Here is a 23024-nt window from a genome sequence, read left to right as displayed (position 1 = left end):
TGAAACCAACAAGGATTTTGTAAGAAATAACTGAAGAATGGATGATTTTCTTCTATCCACCTACAGTGCTAACATCCACACTGACATACAGCTGGAAAGTGGCTCAAGGTTCCTTATTCCCACACAAAGTGTGGTATGGGGTGACCAAGCAGCCCAATCAGGAGTTTGATTTCACAAGGGAAAAAGCATGGAGCTTTACCATAATTCCTTCCTCAAAGCAGTCTTTTTTTTCACACCTGGTATTTTCAATGCTAAATCATTTCTTTGTTCGTTTTCATCAGCTTCTTGTAAGATCTAGTTTCTGGCTGGTCCCACTTCCACTGCCACTTAGTACCCACTGGATTGGCGTGGGGTCAATCCTACAGACATTTATCTGCACATGACAAGCCAAAGGTGGTCTCCATGCAAGGAAGGCTTCCAGGGCTGCAGAACACATGCCCACAGAACTCCCCTTCCCGAGAGGTGCACACCATCCATTGGCAGAGCTGTGCCCCAGTGGGGCTCCCATCAATCAGTAACTGTCAGTGAGGGCACCACGGAGACCTGGAGTTGCCAGCACAGGCAGTTTCTCCTTCTGCTGTTGCTTTTCTCTCCTCTCAGGCGTGTCCTGGAGTAAGGCTAGGCTGCTTCTCAGGACCAGACTCTCCTTTAACTGCCTTTCCAAACTGTTCCTCCTCTGAAGATCTGCCTCTCACACTTCACCACACACAGAAGAATCTGGCTCTGATTTCCTCACCTCTACTGATTCCATCTACATTTGCCTTTATCCGATTGCCGGTCCAGGGTTTCTCCTCCTCTTCTGTGAGGAGGTGGAGGACGACAGGTGGAGGACGAATTTGGTCTTTCTTCCTCAAACCACCTTCTGTCCCCTGGTGGGTGCTGTCAACCACACCACGGGCTCTCTCCCTGCGATGACTCGAACCGGCACTGGGCATCCAGAGCCTTTAAGCAGTGTTCTTATCCACCTCCTGGAAGTGGCTGGGACAAGCAGAACTGTCCCAGCCAAAGGCTGCCTGTCTCCTAGTCTTTGTATTTGTTCTGCCAAAGAAAACCCCTTGTTGGCTCTGAGCCTTTGCACAACCACTATCGTCTCACAGTAACAACCAGGAAGTGCACAGTTTCGCTGGTAACCTCTTCGCTGCACCAGTCTGCAACCACACACAGTCTTCACTCCAGATGTATGAACTTACTTTTTCAAGGAGGAGACAGAACATCAAACCTGAGATGCTTCCATGTTTATTAGGCTTCTCGATGTCACTGTGGACACAACCTGAGGGCTCACGCCAGCACATCCAACCACAGCGTCACCTTAAGTACAAACAGCAGGTCTCGGGTGCCCAGAGAGTCCGTGCTCTTCATTGCCTGAGACTGTGGGCTGCCATCAAGCCAGAACTGAGATGCTGGGGCTCGGGCAGGAAGGCTGCTGCTGTGAGAACAACCGAGTCTTTGCCTCCCCTTCTCAGACCTGAAACCTGGTGGCTGTTCTATCTTCAAATGGGGGAGCCAGGAATTCCAGTTAGCCTGTGACCAACTGCTGGGCAGTTGCTGGGCTGGCTGGTCTATTTCAAGGACCGAGAGAAGTTAGTACAGACCACAGGATCCGGGACTAAGAAGTCTCCTGTGGTCCCAGCACAGAAAGGATTACAGTTTCTTCTGTCTAAAGGGGCCCAATGGGGGCTGTGGACCTGCTTCCTGCACCACCATGACTACTTATTCAAACAGAGAGGCTATGCTCAACACTAAAAATAGTGGACCTGTCCTGAGCTCTTTTGTAACAGTACCATGTGTCTGAAATGCCAGTAATCAATCTCTCCCCCATATTTCAGCACATCAGAAGATAAACTGGAAATTCTTTTAATAATCTGACCCGTATCTGCTTTTATTTTTATTTATTTTGAGAGAGAGAGAGAGAGAGAGAGAGAGCAAGCAATTACATGAGAGGGGCAGAGAGAGAGGGAGAGAGAGAATCCCAAGCAGGCTCTGCACTCTTAGTGCAGAGCCTCACATGGGGCTTGAACCCACAAACTGCAAGATCATGACCTGAGCCAAAATCAAGAGTCAGATGCTTAACTGACTGAGCCACCCAGGCACCCCTGAAATGCCAATAATCAATCTCTCCCCTACACTGCAGCACATCACAAGATAAACTGGCAATTCTTTTAAAAGTCTGACTTACATCTGCTTTTAAATCTTGAAGGAAGGTAGTATATAAAACAGGACACCTGTCTTTCCTGAAATTTAAAGTTTCTGCTATGAACTTAAAGAACTAAAATTTTAGGTGACTTTAAAATACAAATAGGTGTTTACAGGGTGCCTGGGTGGCTCAGATGAGCATCTGACTTTGGCTCACGTCATAATGTCACAGTTCGTGAGTTCCAGCCCCGCGTCGGGCTGAGAGCTTAAAGCCTGGAGCCTGCTTCAGATTCTGTGTCTCCCTCTCTCTCTCTCTGCTCCTCTCCTGCTCATGCTCTGTCTCTCTCTGTCTCTCAAAAATAACTAAATGTTTAAAAAAAATTTTTTTTAATATAAATAGCTCTTTAAAAGCTAAGTCCACCTTGAGGCACCTGAGTGGCTCAGTCGGTTGAGCATCTGACTTCAGCTCAGGTCATGATCTCACGGTCTGTGAGTTCGAGCCCTGCATCAGGGTCTGTGCTCAGAGCCTGGAGCCTGGTTGGGATTCTGTGTCTCCCTCTCTCTCTGCCCCTCCCCCGCTCGTGCTCTGTCTCTCTCTCTCCCTCTCTGTCAAAAATAAGCAAACATTACAAAAAAAAATTTTTTTAAGCTAAGTCCACCTTGATAGGAAAACCATTGGAATGGGCAATGGAAAATCTGATTTAGAGAAGTTTACATTTCTAAAAATTTCCAAACACGCTAAGATACAGTAGAAGAGACTAAGTAGCTGTACCGTTAAACCAGAGAGTGATGGTCCCATCTTTCAGCTCTTCGGACTCTCTGTACAACCTACAAACCATTTCAATTACAGGGGTATTTCAGCTCATCCTCAAGATCTCCTTTTGAAGGAAGTCTACTACCTGTCTACCTATCTTCGTAAGCTCCCCAGTACTCACAACCCCAAAGATAAAAAACGCCCTTCCACCACAGACTCTAACAGAAATATTCTCTGCTTTTACCATTATCCAGCATCCCATGGTGTTTTCACTACAACCACGGTCTGGTGTGGATACTCATCTTACCTTCAAAGGGCTTTTTCTAGAGAGTTAAGTCAAACTAATCTCTTTTTGCACAAATTATTTGGGTTTCCTCCTGAACATATCCTATACTAATAATCTGGATAGTTTTTATGAGGTGGTATTGCAAATGTTACCATGTCATTTTAACTTTTCTTCCCTTGGGTTACAAATACTACCAAAATCAACACAACAGAATCTTATTTCCATACTCAATTCTTTCCTAGAAGTCACCAAGGAAGACCCCCCTCACCCCAAACCATCTCTAAAGAGAGCCAATGAGCTCCACTCCCAGGAGTTGTAACTACTTCTGTGGTGCAAAAAAAAAAAAAAAAAAAGTTATATTAATATTTTTAACATAACATGGCTTTTAATATATTCAGATTATACAATCATCATGACCATCTAATTCCACAGTTATGTATTGACCCAAAAAAACTCCTTATCCATAAACAATCACGACCCATTCCCCCTCCCCGCAACCCCTAGCAATCACTCATCTACTTTCTGTCCATGTGAAGTTGCCTCTTTGGGACACTTCATATAATGGAATTTTGTGTGATCTGAATCCTTTCGTGTCTGGATTCCTTCACTCCACATGTTTTCAAGGTTCATTCACGTTGTGGCATGTATCAGTATCCCATTCCTTCTTTATGGCTGAACAACCCATTGTAAGATCTACCGCATTTTGTTTATCCATTCATCAGATGATAGACATTTTGGTTGTTTGCGCTTCTTGGCTGTTATGAATGATGCTGCTATGAACATGTGTATACAAGTTTTTGTGTGAACATATGTTTTCAATTCTCTTGAGTATATACCTAGAAGTGGAAATGCTGGGTCATATAGCAACTATGTTTAACTTTTGGAGGAACTCAGGTGATAGCTTAATGTGATTCAGTCTAGCCAGATGGGGGTTACTGGTTCATCCAATAAAAATGTTATTTCTGTCAATATTAAAAGGCTTTCTTTAAACAGCCAGGAGTAACATCCATTATTTTCCCAATTGCTGTGTGGCCTGTCACTCTAACATGAAAGGAAACTAGACTTATCAGAAAAGACTGGTTTCCTGGTAGTTCATGCTTTTCTGGCTGTCTTCAAACTAGTGGCGATTTATCTGAGAATCATCACAGTGAGGAGGTTGGGTTGCTGAGGACAGTGACAATGAAGGACAGCTGCTTCCAGGCAGCACCTCTTGGACAGCTTTTGATTCAATGGCTATATTCTAGCACCTACAGGTCCAAAATCTAGATGTTTTCAGTACACTGTAAGAGTGAGCCACTAGATCAACACCCAGAAAACTATAGCCCATGAGACCAATCTAGTCAGCCACTCAGTTTTGTGGTTTTTTTTTAAACAATCTGCCAGCTAAGAATGATTTTTCATATTTTTAAACAGTCACATTTTTACCAGTTATGTGAGAACCTATATATAACATCCTCAATTATGTATCTTGGCTCATCAAGCCTGAAGGATTTATTATCAGATCCTTTAAGAAAAAAGTTTACAGACCCGTGCTCTAGCTGATGCTCATGCAAATTAAATTCTCTTAAGACCAATGAAAGAAGCATAGCACCATTATCAATTTCTCACTGGAGATATCCAGTAAGCAGCCAATGTCCAACGCAGGATGTAGAGTGGAGTAACCTAGGAAGTGGCTCAGAAGGATGGGAAATGCACAGAATCAAAATGGGAAAAGCAGTATGGGCACAGTGGTTAGGGAAGGAGAGTTAGGCCATCAAACCTCTGTGAAACTCTAATAAAATCTTCATTCGTCACAGCAGAGAACACCTCCCTAGCAACTTGATAGTTTGTTTCTCCCTATCTACCTTGTTTTATCTAGAGAGTGCTAGACTTAACACATTAACACATCCTGCTTCACTGAACCCATCACCCCCCATTGTCATCCCTTTCCTGCTTACTCTGACCATTTCGCTCTTGGCCTACCAGGTGTCAAATGCACATCCTTATTCCCTTGGTCTTGCAGGGCTGCGGCCACCCCTTATTAGGAGGTGATTAATCTACACCATGCTCAGAGCTCTAGATAAACATCATTACTGCTGTTTGCAAGATACTATTAAAACTACCAACTGGTCATTGCAGTAGACCACCTTCTTTATCCCAATGAAACAGAAAAACAACACTTGTCTTTTGCCAACCTCAATGTTTTCACTAGTCCCCCAAGCTTCTTGAAAGTAATGGCAGTGGACTGTTTTGACACACTGGTCCCTCAGACTCTTCCCAAGATAGATGATCTCTACCTGCTCGGAATACCTTCTGTTTTTCTCATAAGTCAGAATTTCAGAATTATCTGCTCCTACAACTGGACCTTCAAATTCTTCAGCAAATTGAGAGGTTCATATGTTTGCACTTGACCTCCTCTACAAAGATGAAATTAAAGACACTAGAAGTCCCTGCTTTTCCTCAGACTTCCCTTACTAATGTCTCTTCCTTTCTCCTACATGTAAGGTTTTCTTGGGGGCTCCTTTCACCTAATACAAAGCTGGATGTGGGGAGACCTCACTTTTAGGTTCTTATTATGACTCGTTCCTCCTTTCTAGTTTTAATCTTTCTATTGTTGTTCTTACTCGATTTTGCTATTTCCATATCCTCATGGTCCTGCCAAATTACCTCCTTTTAAAACTTTCCCATTAGCCTTCCAACTCTCAATAGAGTTCTGGTCTCAGCAAAAAATAGCCACATCTCCCTTCCTGGCCTGCTTCGGTTAGTTCTATATGCCTGCTTCAGTTAGTTCCTGGGCTTCTTTTTTGAACAGTCATTAAATCCTAGGGAGTTTGAGCAAAGAACTCCATCACTGTGATTACGTGTTAGTCTGAATTCGTTTACTAGCTCCCAGCTATGGAGAAACTACATTTTTCATAATTTGTTTTTATTTTAGAGAGAAAGAGCACAAGCAGGGAGAGAGGCAGAGAAAGAAGAGAGAGAAAGAGAGACAGAATCTTAAACAGGCTCCACTCTCAGCACGGAGCCCAATGCAGGGCTTGATTTCACGACCCAGGGATCATGACCTGAGCCAAAATCAAGATTTGGACACTCAACCGACTGAGCCACCCAGATGCCCCAGAGAAACTACCTTTAAACAGAATGAGTGGCAAATTTATGGACAATACAGATCTTCCTGTTTTTCTAAATTATAATTTCATCTTCCAGAAGACCCTTCAGCAAAGGTTTGAGCGTTTAAAATACACACAACAGGGGTGCCTGGGTGGCTCAGTCAGTTAAGTGTCCAACTCTTGCTCAGGTCAGGTCATGATCTCATGGTTCGTGAGATGGAGTCCCCATATCGGTTCTGCAGTGTGGAGCCTGCTTGGGATTCATTCAATCATTCATTCATTCATATTCTCTCTCTCCCTCTCTCTCTCCCTAAATAAATAAATAATCATTTAAAATAAAATAAATTACACACAACACATGGGGGGACCAGTCATTCCAATAATGAATCATCGACAAACCAAAACCGGTCTCATCTCTAGTCTTAATACCAGAGAGTTCAGACCACCTTTTCCTGACACTTTCATATAGTTCAAAATTCTCTTCCTTACCAGTATGATTATAAGCTTTCAAAAACTCTCCTCCCATCACATTCTAATTCTGGAGAACATCTAAGAAATACATGATCTATATAATAACCCAAGGAAACAACATTGGGGTTATTTTTCAAATAAGATTAGAAAAATATTATATACTCAGCGATATTCACACAGAACAGGTTATCAAGCACTTACCCCAAAGGACCTTTTTTTTTTTTTTAAGGTTTATTTATTTTTGAGAGAGAGAGAGCATGAGCAGGGGAGAGGCAGAGAAAGAGCAGGATAAAGGATCTGAAGCTGGCTTTGTGCTGAGAGCGGAGAGCCCAGGTTGGGGCTCTAACTCTCAAAGCATGAGATCATGACCTGAGCTGAAGTCGGATGCTCAACCAACTGAGCCACCCAGCTGCCCCTCACCTGAGGACCTTTAAAACAAGATGCACACCCTGACTGTCTTGCAAATGACTAGGAATTATCACACCTAAAGGATGAGGAGATGATCTATATGGCTGCTCCATTCTTCCCTCTTGAAAATCCCCAGGACTTGCTTTCCTCATCAGCCCAATAAACCTCATCCAACTATTACTATGGGGATCCAGGCTCAGGTCACGGAGCAGAATTTTCCCAAAAGATGAAAAACGCAATGTACAAACCTTGTATTAGATACTCTTTCTGTTAAGTGACCAATTGTAAGGGAAGAGTCAATCACTCCAGAAGAGTGACCAACTTAGGGAGGTGGGGGTGGGCCCGGGGAATCAAAGCCACAAAGATACAGACTCCTAAAGGGCCAAACAGTAGTAAAAACTCCCTCTCAGCTATTTTGCACTCCTCTTGGTGGTGAAAGACAGTCCTTTTCAACCTCACAACTGGCATTCTTTTTCATTACTTGTGGCGCAGGCAATCAGTCAACGTGAGACAGAGCAGGAAGCTGCTGGAACGAGCATGTGCGTCGAGCTCTCGGCTCTGAATGGTCTGCGCCTCACTCCAGAACGTTTCCTCCAGATGCTGCCAGCAGACACTCTGTAATACCTAAACCACAAATCATCACATTCCCCACCCTTTGAGCCAGGCCTTGTCCTTGAGAGCTTCCCACATAGTGAGATATTAACCAAGCTGGCCACTGATACAATAGCTCTTTACAAATTCGGAGTAAAACCTGCCACACCATCTGCTCGATCTACTAAAAAGTGGACTCGTATCATAAAAATATCCATGGTAGGTGAACCTCAGAGAGTAATGCAGGACATTTCAGACATTTCACACGGACTGAATCCTGGATAGCTTGCTAAAGAAAATATTTTATCAATGTAAACATGTCAGGCATACAAGTGTATCTAAAATTAGAGCAAGTATGTGTCAGAAATGGAGCCATCTTGCAGAAATAGAATTACAGGCAGGTCACTCCAGATTCTTTGCCAATATCCAAGGAAACCGCCTTTCCTCAAAATAAAGAAACCGTGCTGCTATCTGGTTGTTCTGGGAACCAGGGAGGGTTTGTTGTTGTTTTCTTTTAAAGGACTCTTAAGTTTTATCTACTGTGACACATTAAAGCCCTCTAAACCAAACAAAATGTTTCCAAACTATGATGCTGTAACTTAAAAAAAACCATTGACTGGACTATACTCACACTGAAAAGGCGCCATAACTTGACCCTGCTTGAATGTCAAAGGGAACGAACCTTCAGTGGACTGCTCTCCCGAGATCACCTTCTGGGCCGTGAAGTACTTGGGCTTCAGCACATACTCCTGGGTCTGGCCATGATGTATCATCACATTCTGTGAGGAAAGTGGTGTCACTCTGGGAAGAAACAAAGTGGGGAGAGGGAAATTAGTTATGGACTTTTGAAACCAAGAAGGAGAAAAGAAGACGTTCAATTTAGAAAGGAACGTAGATTCCATGTGAGGCTCGATTTTTCTCTTCAAATACTGTAGCGGACCACTTATAACACAAGGAACTAACCACTTACACTTAGAAACGTTAATATAAAAGAGACTCCGGTCATCTAGTCAAGAAGCATAGGCTATCTAGGCCACCACAGGTGGATTCTATCAGAAGATTTGGAGCACACAGCCTTTATGCAGAACACGGGGGCCATTTATATGTAAGACAGACAAAGACACATACAGAAGCGGGTACCAACATTTACAAAGTGTATTTTCCATATACTGATAAGTAGGCAGTATTGGAAACGCAAGGAAAGGAAAGGAGGAAGAAAATACAGAAAGAGGATTATGCAAGAAGTCCCCGGCTTGATCAGTCACGCAAAATTAACTGTCAACAATCAGAGCCTGTAGAGTAACCAGTGGGACCTTCCTAATGACAGAAGAAGAGAAGGTCAATCTCTTCAAGCCTCACCTTCCTGAGCTGTAACCACAGAATCACTGTCAGACAGGCCAAAGAAAAAAATGCTTGTGAAAAAGTCGGAACACACAAAAACTGGGAAAATTTTGAATTATCTTTTGAAATTGTAATTATGGTAAGAAACACATTCAACTTTTTCTAGTTAACCTTTAAATTTTTTATGCTGTATCTCTTAACAATTAAAACTGTACTATTCAGGTTAAATGTTTTATAATTATTCATTCCTAAGAAGGGGAACAATGGTAAGAATAACGGATCACAATCTCATTTCTTCAAGACCCCACGTGAAGAATTCCGAGGACTACCGAACACAATTACTGTGTATTCACCCTCTGGTCTGACCGTTTTCTATGGCAGTTCTCTTTTGTTGCATGTAATGGAAACTGTGTTTTTTTTAAGTAGTTTTTTACATTTAAATTCCAGTATAATTAACATACAGTGTTACATTGGTTCTGAGAATTTTATCCAAAAAATACAAAAACACTAATTCAAAGGGATACATGCACCCCTATGTTTATAGCAGCATTATTTACAACAGCCAAATTATGGAAACAGACCAAGTGCCCATCGACAGATGAATGGATAAAGAAGATGTGGTGTATATACACAATGGAATATCATTCAGCACGTAATGTAAACTTTAAAATAACACGTCTTTGCCCACGTTTAATAATTCCCTGAAGGACAGAACTAAAATCATTAGCTAAGTAAGACTAATAAATAATCAGACAATGTAAAGAAGATACACCAACTCATTCCAGAAAATGCTTACCTGTACCAAAACTGCTGGGACAGAGCACTGTAGCAGCAAACGGAGTCTTTGGAAGGAGACATCTCTGGTGTCATCTTGAATTTTATCACCTGGGGCATATTAAAGCCGCCTACACCAAACAAAATATTTCTAAACTATGATACTCTAACTTAGGAAATGGTTGCCTGGGATATAATCACACTGATAAGGTACCCCCAAACCCCAAAGACTCTCCCGAATAAGGGACTGTACTAAACAAGAAAAAGAAATGACATTGTGACAGGTGAGTACATAAGGTCAGTTGTCAAGACACCAAAAACACCACTACACAGTGTCTTGTCAAAAGCAGTAACAGTCTTGAATAAAGTCAGTCTATTTGAGTCTAAAAATGAATGAGGTATTCTGTGGGACAAGGCATCCATGAGAAAGGAAGAGGCTGGGATTAACGATGCTTCCCTCTTACCTAGTCAGTGATCTCTATCCACCACTTTAAACCTCAGAGTTGCAGGAAAGCCTAGGAAAATCCACTTTGGACCTGAGTTTTCCCAGACACAACTCCATGGAAGGGCACTCCCTCTATCACCAGACTAATGACTTAAATTACTAAAAGCCTAAGTAAGGCTTAATGTTGTAAACACTTTTGTTTTGATGATGTAAGTGTTGGTCTGAACTTGAAGTATGTTTGGTTGGAATACAGTAGAAAGTATAACAGCTGGACACATCTGGTGGTGAATGGTAAGAACCACAAGTCTACTCCATCAGCCTCAAGAAAAGGGGAAGCCCTTCTTCTCATCTCCGGGGCAACCCACTCCCCAGCTGTGCTGTCATCCTGTCACTACACTGTTGACACCTGCTGGCAAAAGTACAGGCTTGCTCCTATTCAGAAGAGGACAGCCTAGCATTCCAGCTGCGACCACTGCCAGCTAGGTACGACTGGGGTCTGCCTTCTAGTGGAGTTCCTCCCTTCTCTCCCCTCTGAATCAAGGAAGTGAGAGGCGGCAAGAAATCAGCAAGAAAGAAGCTGAGAGCTTATATACGGGCTCCTTTTCTCTAAACCTAACTGGAAAGTACAGAATAAACAAATAAGATGAGCTTACCGGGTCTAGAACTTGAGCAACAACCCTCAGCCATCACTGACTTAAGGAAATGAGTAATGGTAGTTAAGTCTGACTACACTGTAAGTATTCACCATGTCACAAATTGCAAATATGGAGCTACCCCTGAACCATGCTTCCCCATTTTCCAGCTCCTTTCCTCCTTCCCAGTGCAAGTGTGTAAACACACAAGAAGAGACTGAAGCCACTCTGCACGAAGCAAAGCCATGGACAGTGATACCATGTGGGGAGAACAGAGAAAACTGTGCGCTCACTTCACAAATACACAATTGCCATCTTTTTCTCTCTTCCCTTCTTCCTCTTTTGCAGTTCATGTTCACTTTCCCCTCTAATTTCATCACTCAGTTATTTCCACTCTGGACCACTTCTAAGCCCTACAAATATATATTCTCTTTAACTCTCCTTTTTTTTACCCAAGTACTTCAGGAATAATCTTTCTCCCTTCATTTCAGTTGAGATATTTTCCATTCTTCCCTTCCCTCCTCCGAGGGGGTGGGGGAGAGCTTAACTATCACTAGTGAACATCAAATTTGTCAGAGCATTACAATTTTTCTAAGAGAATACTAACATATTTGAGAAAACTAAAAATGAAAACTACGGGATCTCTGGCTCAAATGGTTTTTAAGAAAAAAATGGTTTTTAGATATCTATCTTACCTTCCTCCAAAGATGCCCTTAAAATTATAAGGAATAAAAAAAAAAAAAAAAGAAAAGAAAAGATTCAGGGTGCCTAGGTAGCTCAGTCCGTTAAGTGTCTGACTTCGGCTCAGGTCACGATCTCACGGACGGTTCAGGAGTTCAAGCTCTGCATCGGACTCTGTGCTGACAGCTCGGAGCCTGGAGCCTGCTTCCGATTCCGTGTCTCCCTCTCTTTCTGCCCCTCCTCCCCTCAAAAAATAAAAAACGTTAAAAAAAAAAAAAAAGGAAATATTCAAATCTAGAGTTGACGTGGCTGTTACACAAAGCTACAGCTACACTAATTAAAATATTGAAATATTCTCTTCTGATAGATACCTACTATCCCAAGACCCTTAGCACCCCTCCCTACTCCCTCCACCAGGCCCCCACAAGACATCCCTTCAATCCTGTAAATAAGGAGTTAACATTCAGCAGAAATGGATCTCTGGGTGTCTGTTCCAGCATCCCTTCTGATTAATCAATACCTGTGCTACACAGGGTACTAAATATGGTCCGTGTCACCCATTAATAAACACACAAGAGATATTTCAACAAATCTGTGGGATTCAAAGTGGGATGAGAAACACTGCCTGTTGTAGCAGCATGTAGTTCAACGTGTAGTAAGAAGAACATTTTACTTAGAGACCATACACATCTACACAGGGATTGTGCTTTTATTTAACTAAAACAACCTTATAAAATATTTATCCTTACCATGTGTAGAATACTGATATTTTGTCCTCCAATCTATTTTTTGAACCACTACATTGATTTCATGACTTTGTGACTCCCTAATGGCTTGCAACCGTAGGTGTAAGGGCACTGCTCAAGAACCACTGTGTGAGGGCACAGGCACAAAGGAAGCGATCTTCGCAAGGAAACACAGAGGATCTCTGGACCCGAAACCAAGTAAAGCAAAGGGTGATTTTAAAAAGTAGGGCTGTACACTGGTGTCTTCACTAGAAATCTGTATATAAAGTCAACTGTTCCCCAACTCTAGCAAACAGAGCGTCCAAGTCACATTTCTACTCTTCTCAGGGGAAAAAATATATATATATATGAGTATTTTCATCTAAAAGAATGGAACTATGTGGTGTAAACCACAAAACGTACTCCGCCCCTCACTCCCAGAGTAAGACCTTCTGGTTCTGGATTCTGGCTTCCCCTAGCTCAAACACTGGTCTCCTATTTCTCCCCCTAAAAAGGAGCTTGCTGGGCAACCCAGAAAACAGGGAGTTCCAGAATGATCCCAGGGTGCGGTGGGGGTGCTGGGTGGAGGGAAGGAACCACGAAAATGGAAAACAGGATTGCAATTTTGGAGACACCTGACTATATGGTATAAATGCAATTGGTAGAAAGAAAAACAGGAGAATACATTCATATCTGATGCTAGGAATACTCTCCTTCAAGAACCATGCATGAAAGCAAAGGACACATACAGAGAGAGAAATCCAAGCATCGAGTTGTACATCCATGGACAGAATATTACAAATGCTGTAACTGTCAGAAACAACCATGTTACCAACTGTGGTGATATTCATGTACAGAATTAGCTAGAGAAGGCAGGAAAATTCTTAAAGAATAGGAGAAACGGAGGGAAGACTGGGAGAGCCACTGCCCTTGCCTTATAAAATGGAGGGTCTTCAGATAACATTCATGACCTTGATAGAGAACACTGACACAAGAAAAGAGAAGTATAAACATGCTGTCAGGATATACATGAACTCTGCAAATGAAATAATGATTTTGAGAGAAAGGGTGGGGAGGAGAGAAAGTAAAGCAAGCTAAATCTTCACCTCCTACAGCAAGAAGTATTTAGACAACATCTAAAAGGAATAAATCAAGAAGCAATGGCTGGATAGAGCTAACCACCAGAAGGACCAATAGGGCCTGAGGATTAAATGTGGAAGAGTTGGAGACAAAAGGAAAAGGATTAAGTGATAATGAAGGTTTCAAGCCTGGTTGACTGGACAGGTACTTCTGTTCAAGGCCAAGGGGAAAAGTAAGAGCAAAGAAGCAGGCTGAGTTATGGCAGTCGGAAGAAAGGGTCAGTCAGTGAGGACGAGAGTTATATTAGAGACAGACTATGGAGCAAGTCTCTGAGGGATGATTAGGGAAAGCCTCCAAGATGAGGAAAAGTGATGTTCTCGAAGGAGCCAACTTCTTCAAAGGCAAAAATGTTTTAGAAAAAGGAACACAGAACCACACAGTCTGGAGGATATCCATGCTCAGGGGTAGGGATATAAAGAGAAAATGGGGGGGGGGGGGGGGCCGGGGGAAGGGAACTGGAGAAAAACAAGAATAACATAGGTCCAGAAATGATAAATGGAAGAAAGTTTCTAGGAGGAACAGAGAGGGGACCACCTGCCAACTGCAGCACAAAAGGCAGAGAAAGGAACTGGGGAAAGCCACGCCTGGGGTGGGTAGGTCACTGGCACCACCCACAGTGTGGGTTCAGTAGTGACAGGAGTGTGGCTACAGCAGGCAATACATTAGGTAGGTGGCAGGCCATGACACATGGACAAGACGGCCCAGGAAAAACAGGCTGGAGCTTAGAGGCAGGGCTGGCCATCTGAGGACCTGAATCTGTGGAAACCTCTCTATCTTTATAAGCAGAAAGGAAACAATTGCATACAACTTCTTTCCTTAAAAGAAAGGATTAGTCACATACTGTTTATACTGCTGCCTTCATAGTGGCAATTTTTGGCACCCGTATAGACTAAGCTTTTCCATATTTCTACTAAATTCATTATTTGACCTGTGGAATGGGTGGGAGAATCTGGCAAAACACAAGCCCCTTTCCACTTAAGGAAAGCGCTCTGGACCTCACAGAAGGAAACCCCCAACAGGCCATAAAATGTTTCCCACAGAAGGCCAGTCTAACACAATCCAAGCCTTTCCCCTATGTTTAGCATACTCAGGTTTATAATCAAGACTAAGAGAAACCAGAAGGGGAAAAAAACAGAGCTACAGGAGGAAGCCACTAAGGGTCAACCTCCAGACTTTCAGGGCCAGTTTCTCGTTACAAAATTCAAGGGCTCCTATGTGCCTCGCATGGGTGACAAGCTGTTCAAAAGCATGGGTGCGTGCTACTCACAGAAAAGGCAGTGCACTCAAGTATATAAGACGTGCCAACTACAGCTGGATGGAGGAAACGTCTTTCCTACAGAGTTCTCAAGGATGATAGGCACAGAGGGAAGGTCCAAGAAAAGACATACGGCTAGGAAGATGTCACAAGGCAGCAAAACACACATGTGAGGGGAGACTGAAGTCTGTGGCGACCCCACTCCTACAGAATTACTTTCAGACCAAAAAAGAATTAGGAGGTAAAAGGTTGCTGATGAAGAGATCAAAGGACAGCACAGACTGTCGGTATCAGGATAAGGGAGAGCTTATCACACAGAGCTTAACACACAGTTGAAGTAAAAGGAAACAAGCAAAAACAAAGTCCCAAGAATGGGAGGAAAGAAAAGAGTACACTGAAATTTTAAGTGTGGGGACAGACCATTAAGGGATGGAGACGATGAAATTCAAGAAGGTAGATATTGCAGAGGGATGGAAAATGCATGGAAATTAAGGAAACCTTGGTGGTCATCATCAACAAACATGGAAAGCACAACCAAGTAGCTTAGGAACCAATTTTCTTTTGCCAGTGGTTCTTCACTGGGTGTGATTTGGCAATACAGGAGACATTGTCAAATGTTAAGATTCAGAGGTAAGGTGCTCACATCCCATGGGTAGAAGCCAGGGAGCTACTGAACATCCTGTAACACCCAGGACAGTCTTCTACCAGAAAGAATTATCTGGCCCTAAATGTCAACAGTACCAAAGCTGAAAAACCCTGTTTTCAACACATGCTACTATCATCAAACAAATTTAGTAGACATGAGTAAAGACCGAATGGCCCATTGAAATAGCAACGACAAGGTGTAGGGAAGGTAAAAACTGCACGACTTGTCACGTGTGCTGTAAGCCCCATCAGGCCAGGGAAGGGGCCCTGGACTCAAGTTGCCTGGGTGGCAATCTACAAGTGGAGTTAGCGTATCGCTGAAAATGTAATGGGATAACAATAAAAAAAAAATCATTTAGTAGAACCCCATTAGGAGCAGTACAACATACAGATGGAAATAACTTTTTGGTAAACAGCTTAGCATGGAAAGGGAGTGTGCCATAAAGAGATCGTAGAAAGATAGTTGCCAAACTGCTTCCTAAGGCAGGGGAGTCCAATCAACCAGCCCTGTTTAGTTATACTAAGAAGATCATGTATGCTAGGGGCTCGATGCAAACTGTCGGGGTAAGAGACAAAAGTGAGCACTGCACCTACGATTCCCCACATCTGCCCTTTCTCCAAATGGTCCTCCACATCTGCTCTAAAGAAACATCTAACCTGAGGTGTCTCACAATTGGCCCCTGAGAGCCAACCCATGTCTCCACACAGCCGTGCTTAGGAGATATTCTTCTGAACATGACTGCTATAGGAAAACATCCAAGGAATTCTCAACTCCTCTAATCCCAAGTTCCTAGAGGAGACAAAATATAATCAATGGGCTGTAATGAAGAGGAGACTTTAAGAAGAAGGGAGGAAAAGGCCTCCTCTTGGAAGGTTTAATGAAATAATCCCAACACTTCGGAAACAAAACATGAAGTGGGTTGAAACCAAATGCTTGAAGAAAATGCAAATGGTCTAAACAACTCAAGTAAAAGTCAGAGGTTGTCAGACTGGTTAAAAAGCAAGACCCAACTACATGCTGCCTATAACAGACCCACTTTCAGTGTGAAGACAGACACGTTAAAAACAAAAGAATGAAAAAGATTTAACAGGTTAACAGGAATCAGAACAAAGTTGGAGTGGCTGTTAGTATTAGGCAGGGTAGATTTCACAGAAAAGAATATTATTAAGGATAAAAAGGATCATTTCATAAGGATAAAGGGTCAATTCATCAAGAGGACACATGAATCCTAAACAGCTGTGCACTTGATAACAGAGCTTCAAAATATGAGAAGCAAAAAATGATTTTTAAAAAAATCCATGAGAAGCAGATAACTTTGTTGTTTTAGTTCCTGTTTTCAACACCCATTTAAAAAACTGACAGCACAAGTATACAGAAAATCAGTCAGGATACAGAAGACTTAAACAACACTATCAACCAGCTTAACCTAATTGACATTCATAGAACACTCCACCCAACAACAGCTGGACACATATTTTTCAAGTGCATACAGAGTATCTACCAAGATAGACCATAATCTGGGCATATAAAAAGTGTCAGTAATTTTTAAAGGAGTTGACTCATACAAACTATATTCTCTGCCATCATGAAATTAAATTAGAAATCAGTAACAAAAAGATCTCTGGAAAATCCTCTTCATATTTGTAAACTAAAAACCAAACTAGATTTGTAAACTTCAAAATAACCAAAGGATTCACAGAACTAGGAGAAACAATCCTAAAATTTGAATGGAACCACCAAAGACCCCAAATAGCCAAAGCAACCTTGAACAAGAAAAGCAAAGCTGGAAGCATTAGAACTCCAGACTCCAAGTTGTATCACAAAGCTGTACTGATCAAGACAGTATGCTACTGGCACAAAAATAAACACATAGATCAACGCGACAGAATAGAAAACCCAGAAATGAACCCACAGCCTGGTCAATCAATCTTCGACAAAGCAGGAGAGTATATCCAATGGGGAAAAAAAACAGTCTCTTCAACAAATGGTGCTGGGATAACTGGACAGTAATATGCAAAAGAATAAAAATGGGCCACTTTCTTATTCCATACACAAAAATAAATTCAAATGGATTAAAGACCTAAACGTGAGACAGGAAACCATCAAAATCCTAGAGGAGAACACAGGTAGTAACCTCTTTGACATCGGCCACAGCAACTTCTTAATAGACACGTCTCTGGAGGCAAGGGAAACAAAAGCAAAAATAAATTATTGGGACTTCATCAAAATAAAAAGCTTCTGCACAGTGAAGGAAACAATCACCAAAACTAAAAGACAACGTACACAATGGCAGAACATATTTGCAAATGACATATCTGATAAAGGGTTAGTATCCAAAATCTATAAAGAACTTCAAACCCAATACCCAAAAAATAATCCAATTAAAAAATGGACAAAAAACATGAATCGATATTTTTCCAAAGAAGACACACCCATGGACAACAGACACATGAAAAGATGCTCCACGTCACTCATCATCAGGGAAATACAAATCAAAACTACCATGAGATATCACCTCACAACTGTCAGAATGGCTAAAATTAAAAATCCAAGAAACACCAGGTGTTGGTGAGGATGCGGAGAAGGGGGAACCCTCTTGGCTGTTCGTGGAAATGTAAACTGGTACAGTCATTGTGGACAACAGTGTGGAGGCTCCATAAAAAATTAAAAACAGAACTACCCTATAATCTAGCGATTGCATGACTGGGTATTTACCCAAAGGATACAAAAATACAGACTCAAAGGGGTACATACATCCTGATGTTTATAGCAACATTATCAACAATACCCAAACTATGAAGAGGGCCCAAATATCCATCAACTAATGAATAGGTAAAGAGGATGTGGTACAGGGACACCTGGGTGACTCAGTTGGTTAAGCATCCAACCATTCATTTCGGCTCAGGCCAATGATCTCATGGTCACGAGATCAAGTCCCATGTCAGGCTCAGTGTCTGTCTGTCTGTCTCTCTCTGCCACCACCCCACCCCACCCCACCCCACCCCCCCGTGCTTGTGCTCTTTCTCTCAAAATAAACAAACTTAAAAAAAAAAAAAAAGATGTGGTATATATATACAATGGAAGATTACTCTGTCATAGAAAAGAATGAAATCTTGCCTTTTCCAACAACTTGGATGGAGCTAGCAATTATTATGCTAAGCCAAATCAATCAGAGAAAGACAAATACCTTATGATTTCACTCATATGTGGAGTTTAAGAAACAGGACAAATGATCACAGGAGGGGAAAAAAGAGAGACAAACCAAGAAGCAGACTTAACTATAGAGAACAAACTGATGGCTACCAGAGGGAAGGTGGGTGGGGGGGATGGGTGAAATAGGTGATGGGGATCAAGGAGTGTAGTTGCTGTGATGAACACTGGGTGATACATGGAACTGTTGAATCACTATGTTGTACACCTGAAACTAATATTACATTGTATGATAACTAACTGGAATTTAAATAACTTAAAAAAAAAAGGTTAACAAATCCTAGGAAATCTAACATACAGCATGGTGGCTATAGTTAATATTATGGTATTTAATGGTTTAAATTTCCTAAGATGGCAAGTGTTCTCACCACAATAAAAGGTAACTTGTGAGTTAATAGATGTTAATTAGCTTGACTGTATAATTATTTCACAACATGTGAGCATATAAAACCATCACATTACAGACCTTAAGTATATATAACTTTTGTCAACTGTAAAAAAAAATAATAATAACCAAAGAATCAAACAAGAAATCAAAAGGAAAATTAAACGTTATTTTGAACTGGAAAATGAAACACAACCTATGCAAACTTATGATATGCTGCTAAACCACTATCAAGGAGTAAATCTGTAGGGCTAAATACCTGTATTAGAAATGAAGGTCTCCAATCAATGACTCACCTTCCACATAGAGAGAAACTAGGAAAAAAAAAAAATGAAGCTCATAATGGAAAGGAAATGAAATAAAGGGCAGGTCAGAAATTAATGAAATACAGAAATAGAAATCATTAAGACCAAAAGCTGTTTCTTTGAGATCAGTGAAACCGATAAAACTCTAGCTAGATGGATTAAAAAAAAAAAAAAAAAAAAAAAAGACACAAATTGTCACTATCAGAAATGGGAAGGGTGATATCACTATAGACCCAGAAGGTCAAAGGACTAATGCCACAATTTGAAGAAGCCCTCATTACCCAAAGATGAAGCAATTTTAGCACTGGTAAGAAAAAGAGATGATTTGAAATATTTCATATACTATATGTTTATCCATTCATTAAAAAAAATCATACATCACCTTTGGAAAATGCTAATCAACTCATTTCAAAACTACTCAATGAAATGCTAGAATCAAGTATATTATGCCCTCATGTGAAGGGTAATTTTATGTATCAACGTGGAGGGTGTTTTTGGATGAGATTAACGCTTAAGTCACTGAGTACACAGATGGCCCTTCAAAATGTGGGTAAGTTGAAGGCCTCCGTGGCTAAAAGCAAACTCTTAGCAGCAGATGGTCTTTGAATTTTATCTGCACCACTGGTTCTCCTGGGTCCACACCTGCTGACCCACGCCAAACATCTGGATTCACCAGCCCCCGTAATCACGTATGTCAATTCCTCATAAATAAATCTCTATTATACATACACACAGCTTATTGGGTCTTTTCCTCTGGAGAAGCCTAATATACTCACCACCTTTGCTATACAAACAACCTCAACCAAGTAACTGAGGAAAGGAAGTAAAAAAGGAACAGAATTAAAACACCAATGCTTGCAACCCCTTATTAAAAGGAGGCTCTGATCATCAATGGCTGCTAACATCACAAAGAGACACAACATATAACCCTGGATGGAAGAGCATGACCCTACTTATGAACTAGTCCAATCAAAAATCAAACTTGGGGGGGGGGGGCGGGGGGCCTGGGTGGCTCAGTCGGTTAAGTGTCTTCATGGTCTTCAGCTCATGTCATGATCTCACGGTTCATGAGTTCGAGCCCTGAGTTGGGCTCTGTGCTGACAGCTCAGAGCCTGGAGCCTGTTTCGGATTCTGTGTCTCCCTCTCTCTGCCCCTCCCTGACTCATGGTCTGTCTCTGTCAAAAATAAATAAACATTAAAAAAAAAAAAACCAAACTCGGGGTACCTGGGTGGCTCAGTCAGTTGAGGGTCCAACTTCGGTTCAGGTCATGATCTCACAGTTTGTGAGTTCAAGACCCACATCAGGCTCACTGCTGTCAGCACACAGCCTGCTTCAGATCCTCTGTCCCCCTCTCTCTGCCCCCACCATGCTTGTGCACTCTCTCAAAACTAAACACTAAAAAAAAGGCAAACAAAAATCAAACTCAAATCTGACCAAGTCTCTAGATCTACATTCACAGGAAATTCAGCAGTACAGAGTACATGTTAATATCACAGGGGTAAAAACCAGCAAAATCTATAGTTTCTGCAAGAAATTTTAAGGAAAAAGAAGGGAAAGGTACTCAGAGACTAAAAGATTTGAGACAGGTGAGCCTGTGTTGGAATGGATGAACACTATTTTGATCCTGATTTGAACAAGTAAGGAGTTAAGCATTTATGAAACATTTAAGGAAATTTAGATACCTGGATTTTTAATGATATTATTTGTTTTGGGTAGGCTAATAGTCTTGTGGCAATTTATTAAGAGCCTGTATCTCTTACAGATACATGCTGAAACACTTATAGACTGGTTTCAAAATAATCAGAGGGAGGTAAAGAAGCAGATTTGAGTCTAAACAAAACAAATGACTTTGAGTTGTTAAGCATGAAAGCTAGTGGAGGTATATTTTGAGGTTTCTTTATACTATTTTCTCTATTATTTTTGTGATTAAGCTATTCTATAAAAGTTTACAAAATACAAATATCCTACAACAATATTTTGTGATTTTTTTTTAAACCTGCATCAAATCACGTGTTTACAAGTACTCTAAAAAGGAGAAACACTATATGGGTAAGATAGCATTATTACTTACTCACAAAAAGAGAAAAGGAAACTGATAAACAGCAAGAGGAAAAAAGGACAAAAAAGAAAATTCCAGCAATGCACATCCTCTCTTTCTTTCTATTGTTAACTATTGAAGCTACCTGCTAATGAGACAGATACCTGTCTGCCAAGAATGAGGTAACTACTCAACAGCCCTGAAAACCCAGAAGACTAAAATCATCAAAACCTTGAACTAGAGTAAGTTATTTAGCAAGTAACCATGGAAGGAAATATTGTTAATAACTAAAGTCCTTGGTTTTGTCAAAAAATGAGCTACTATATTTGGTTACTTGGGACAGTGTCCCTGAACACAAACTAAAAAGGAATTGCAGTCATCCATTTATCTCAACTGAAAGAGGCCAGAGGAAACCTAACTAAATACAATCCCAAAAAATTCCAAAATATAAACAAAAATTAAGGCTTCTACCCTACTGGGGACTGCCAACTCCAAGTCTTTTAAATCAAATTTTAGGAACCAAATCCTGACTCTACCACTTACCATGGGAAAGAAGAGGAAAATTACCTCAACTTCCTCAATGCAATCTAAGGGGAATAATACGCACCTCATAAAGTTAATGTGAAGACAAACACGAAATGTTGTTTCTTCTGAAATGTGTGGAAATACCTAGCACAGTACCCAATGCACACACAAGGACGTTTGATTCCTTCTCCTCCACCAAAAAGGAGGACAGCACAAAAACAGAATTTCACCCCTCCGATAATATTAGAGTTCATGTTCAGAAATTACACAAATGTATAGTTAAGAGAAAAGCAGTATTTGTTTCAAAGTTTTATTGTAAGTAACTTCAGAATTTTTTTTCAGTTTTGTTTTTTTTTTTTTTTTTAAGAGTTTGGAACATATAGTCCCATTCACAGCAACCAGAGGGTCAAGGTTCATACTGATACACTCACACAAAGGAAAGCTTTCCAGGAGTCTGCAACAGTCAAGAAATCCAGGACTAGAGCTGCTGTGAAATACAGTTTGGCCACTGCTCAAAAAAAAAAAAAAAAACAAAAAACAAAAAAAACTAAACACTGAATTACTGTATGACCTAGCAATTCCGCTCCCAGGTGTAAACCCAAAACAACTGAAGGCAAGGACTCAAACAGGTAATTGTACACCAATGTTCATTCATTATAATCAAGTACTCGTCATTTGTAATAGTCAAAAGGGTAAAACCAACCCAAGACATGTCCTATGACAGATGAATGGATAAACAAATCATGATGAATACATACAATGGAATGTAATCCAACTCTTCAAAGGAATTAAGTTCTGATACATGCTATAATGTGGATGAACCTGGAAAATGTTATGCTAAGTGAAATAAGTCAGATTTCAAAAAAGGACACATTTTGTGCAATTCCACTTTTATTAGGTACCTAGAATGGGCAAATTTATAGTCACAGAATGAACAGGGGTAGGGATGGAAGTCTTTAATAGGTATAAAGTTTCTGGCTTGGGGTAATGAAAGTTTTGGAAACAGTGGTGATGGTTGCACAACACTGTGAGCGTAATTAATGCTAATGAACTGCACACTTAAAATGACTGAACTGGTAAATTTTACTATCTGTTTTACAATTTAAAAAATCTACATAATAAAGATCCCAGATCCATTAAACACACACACACACACACACACACACACACACACACACACACACACACA

General features: G+C 41.0%; 1 protein-coding gene across 6 annotated transcripts in view; it reads right to left on the bottom strand.

The window, feature by feature from the left end:
• LTBP1 (latent transforming growth factor beta binding protein 1) overlaps nt 1-23024 on the bottom strand; it is a 406323-nt gene that overhangs the window by 260585 nt on the left and 122714 nt on the right. For 4 of the 6 annotated variants that reach the window (XM_040496475.1, XM_040496477.1, XM_040496480.1 and 1 more), the window contains exon 3: nt 8364-8533. In XM_040496475.1, the coding sequence (XP_040352409.1) occupies nt 8364-8533 (170 nt within the window). The remainder of the gene's footprint in view (nt 1-8363; nt 8534-23024) is intronic. The other 2 variants (XM_040496476.1, XM_040496479.1) reach the window with 1 other exon arrangement.

The sequence above is a fragment of the Herpailurus yagouaroundi genome, unplaced genomic scaffold, assembly GCF_014898765.1.
Source record: "Herpailurus yagouaroundi ecotype Mexico unplaced genomic scaffold, PumYag 188, whole genome shotgun sequence".
Lineage (NCBI taxonomy): Eukaryota > Metazoa > Chordata > Mammalia > Carnivora > Felidae > Herpailurus > Herpailurus yagouaroundi.
The sequence above is the reverse complement of the archived record's forward strand: the minus strand, read 5'-3'. Positions and strand labels throughout refer to the sequence as shown.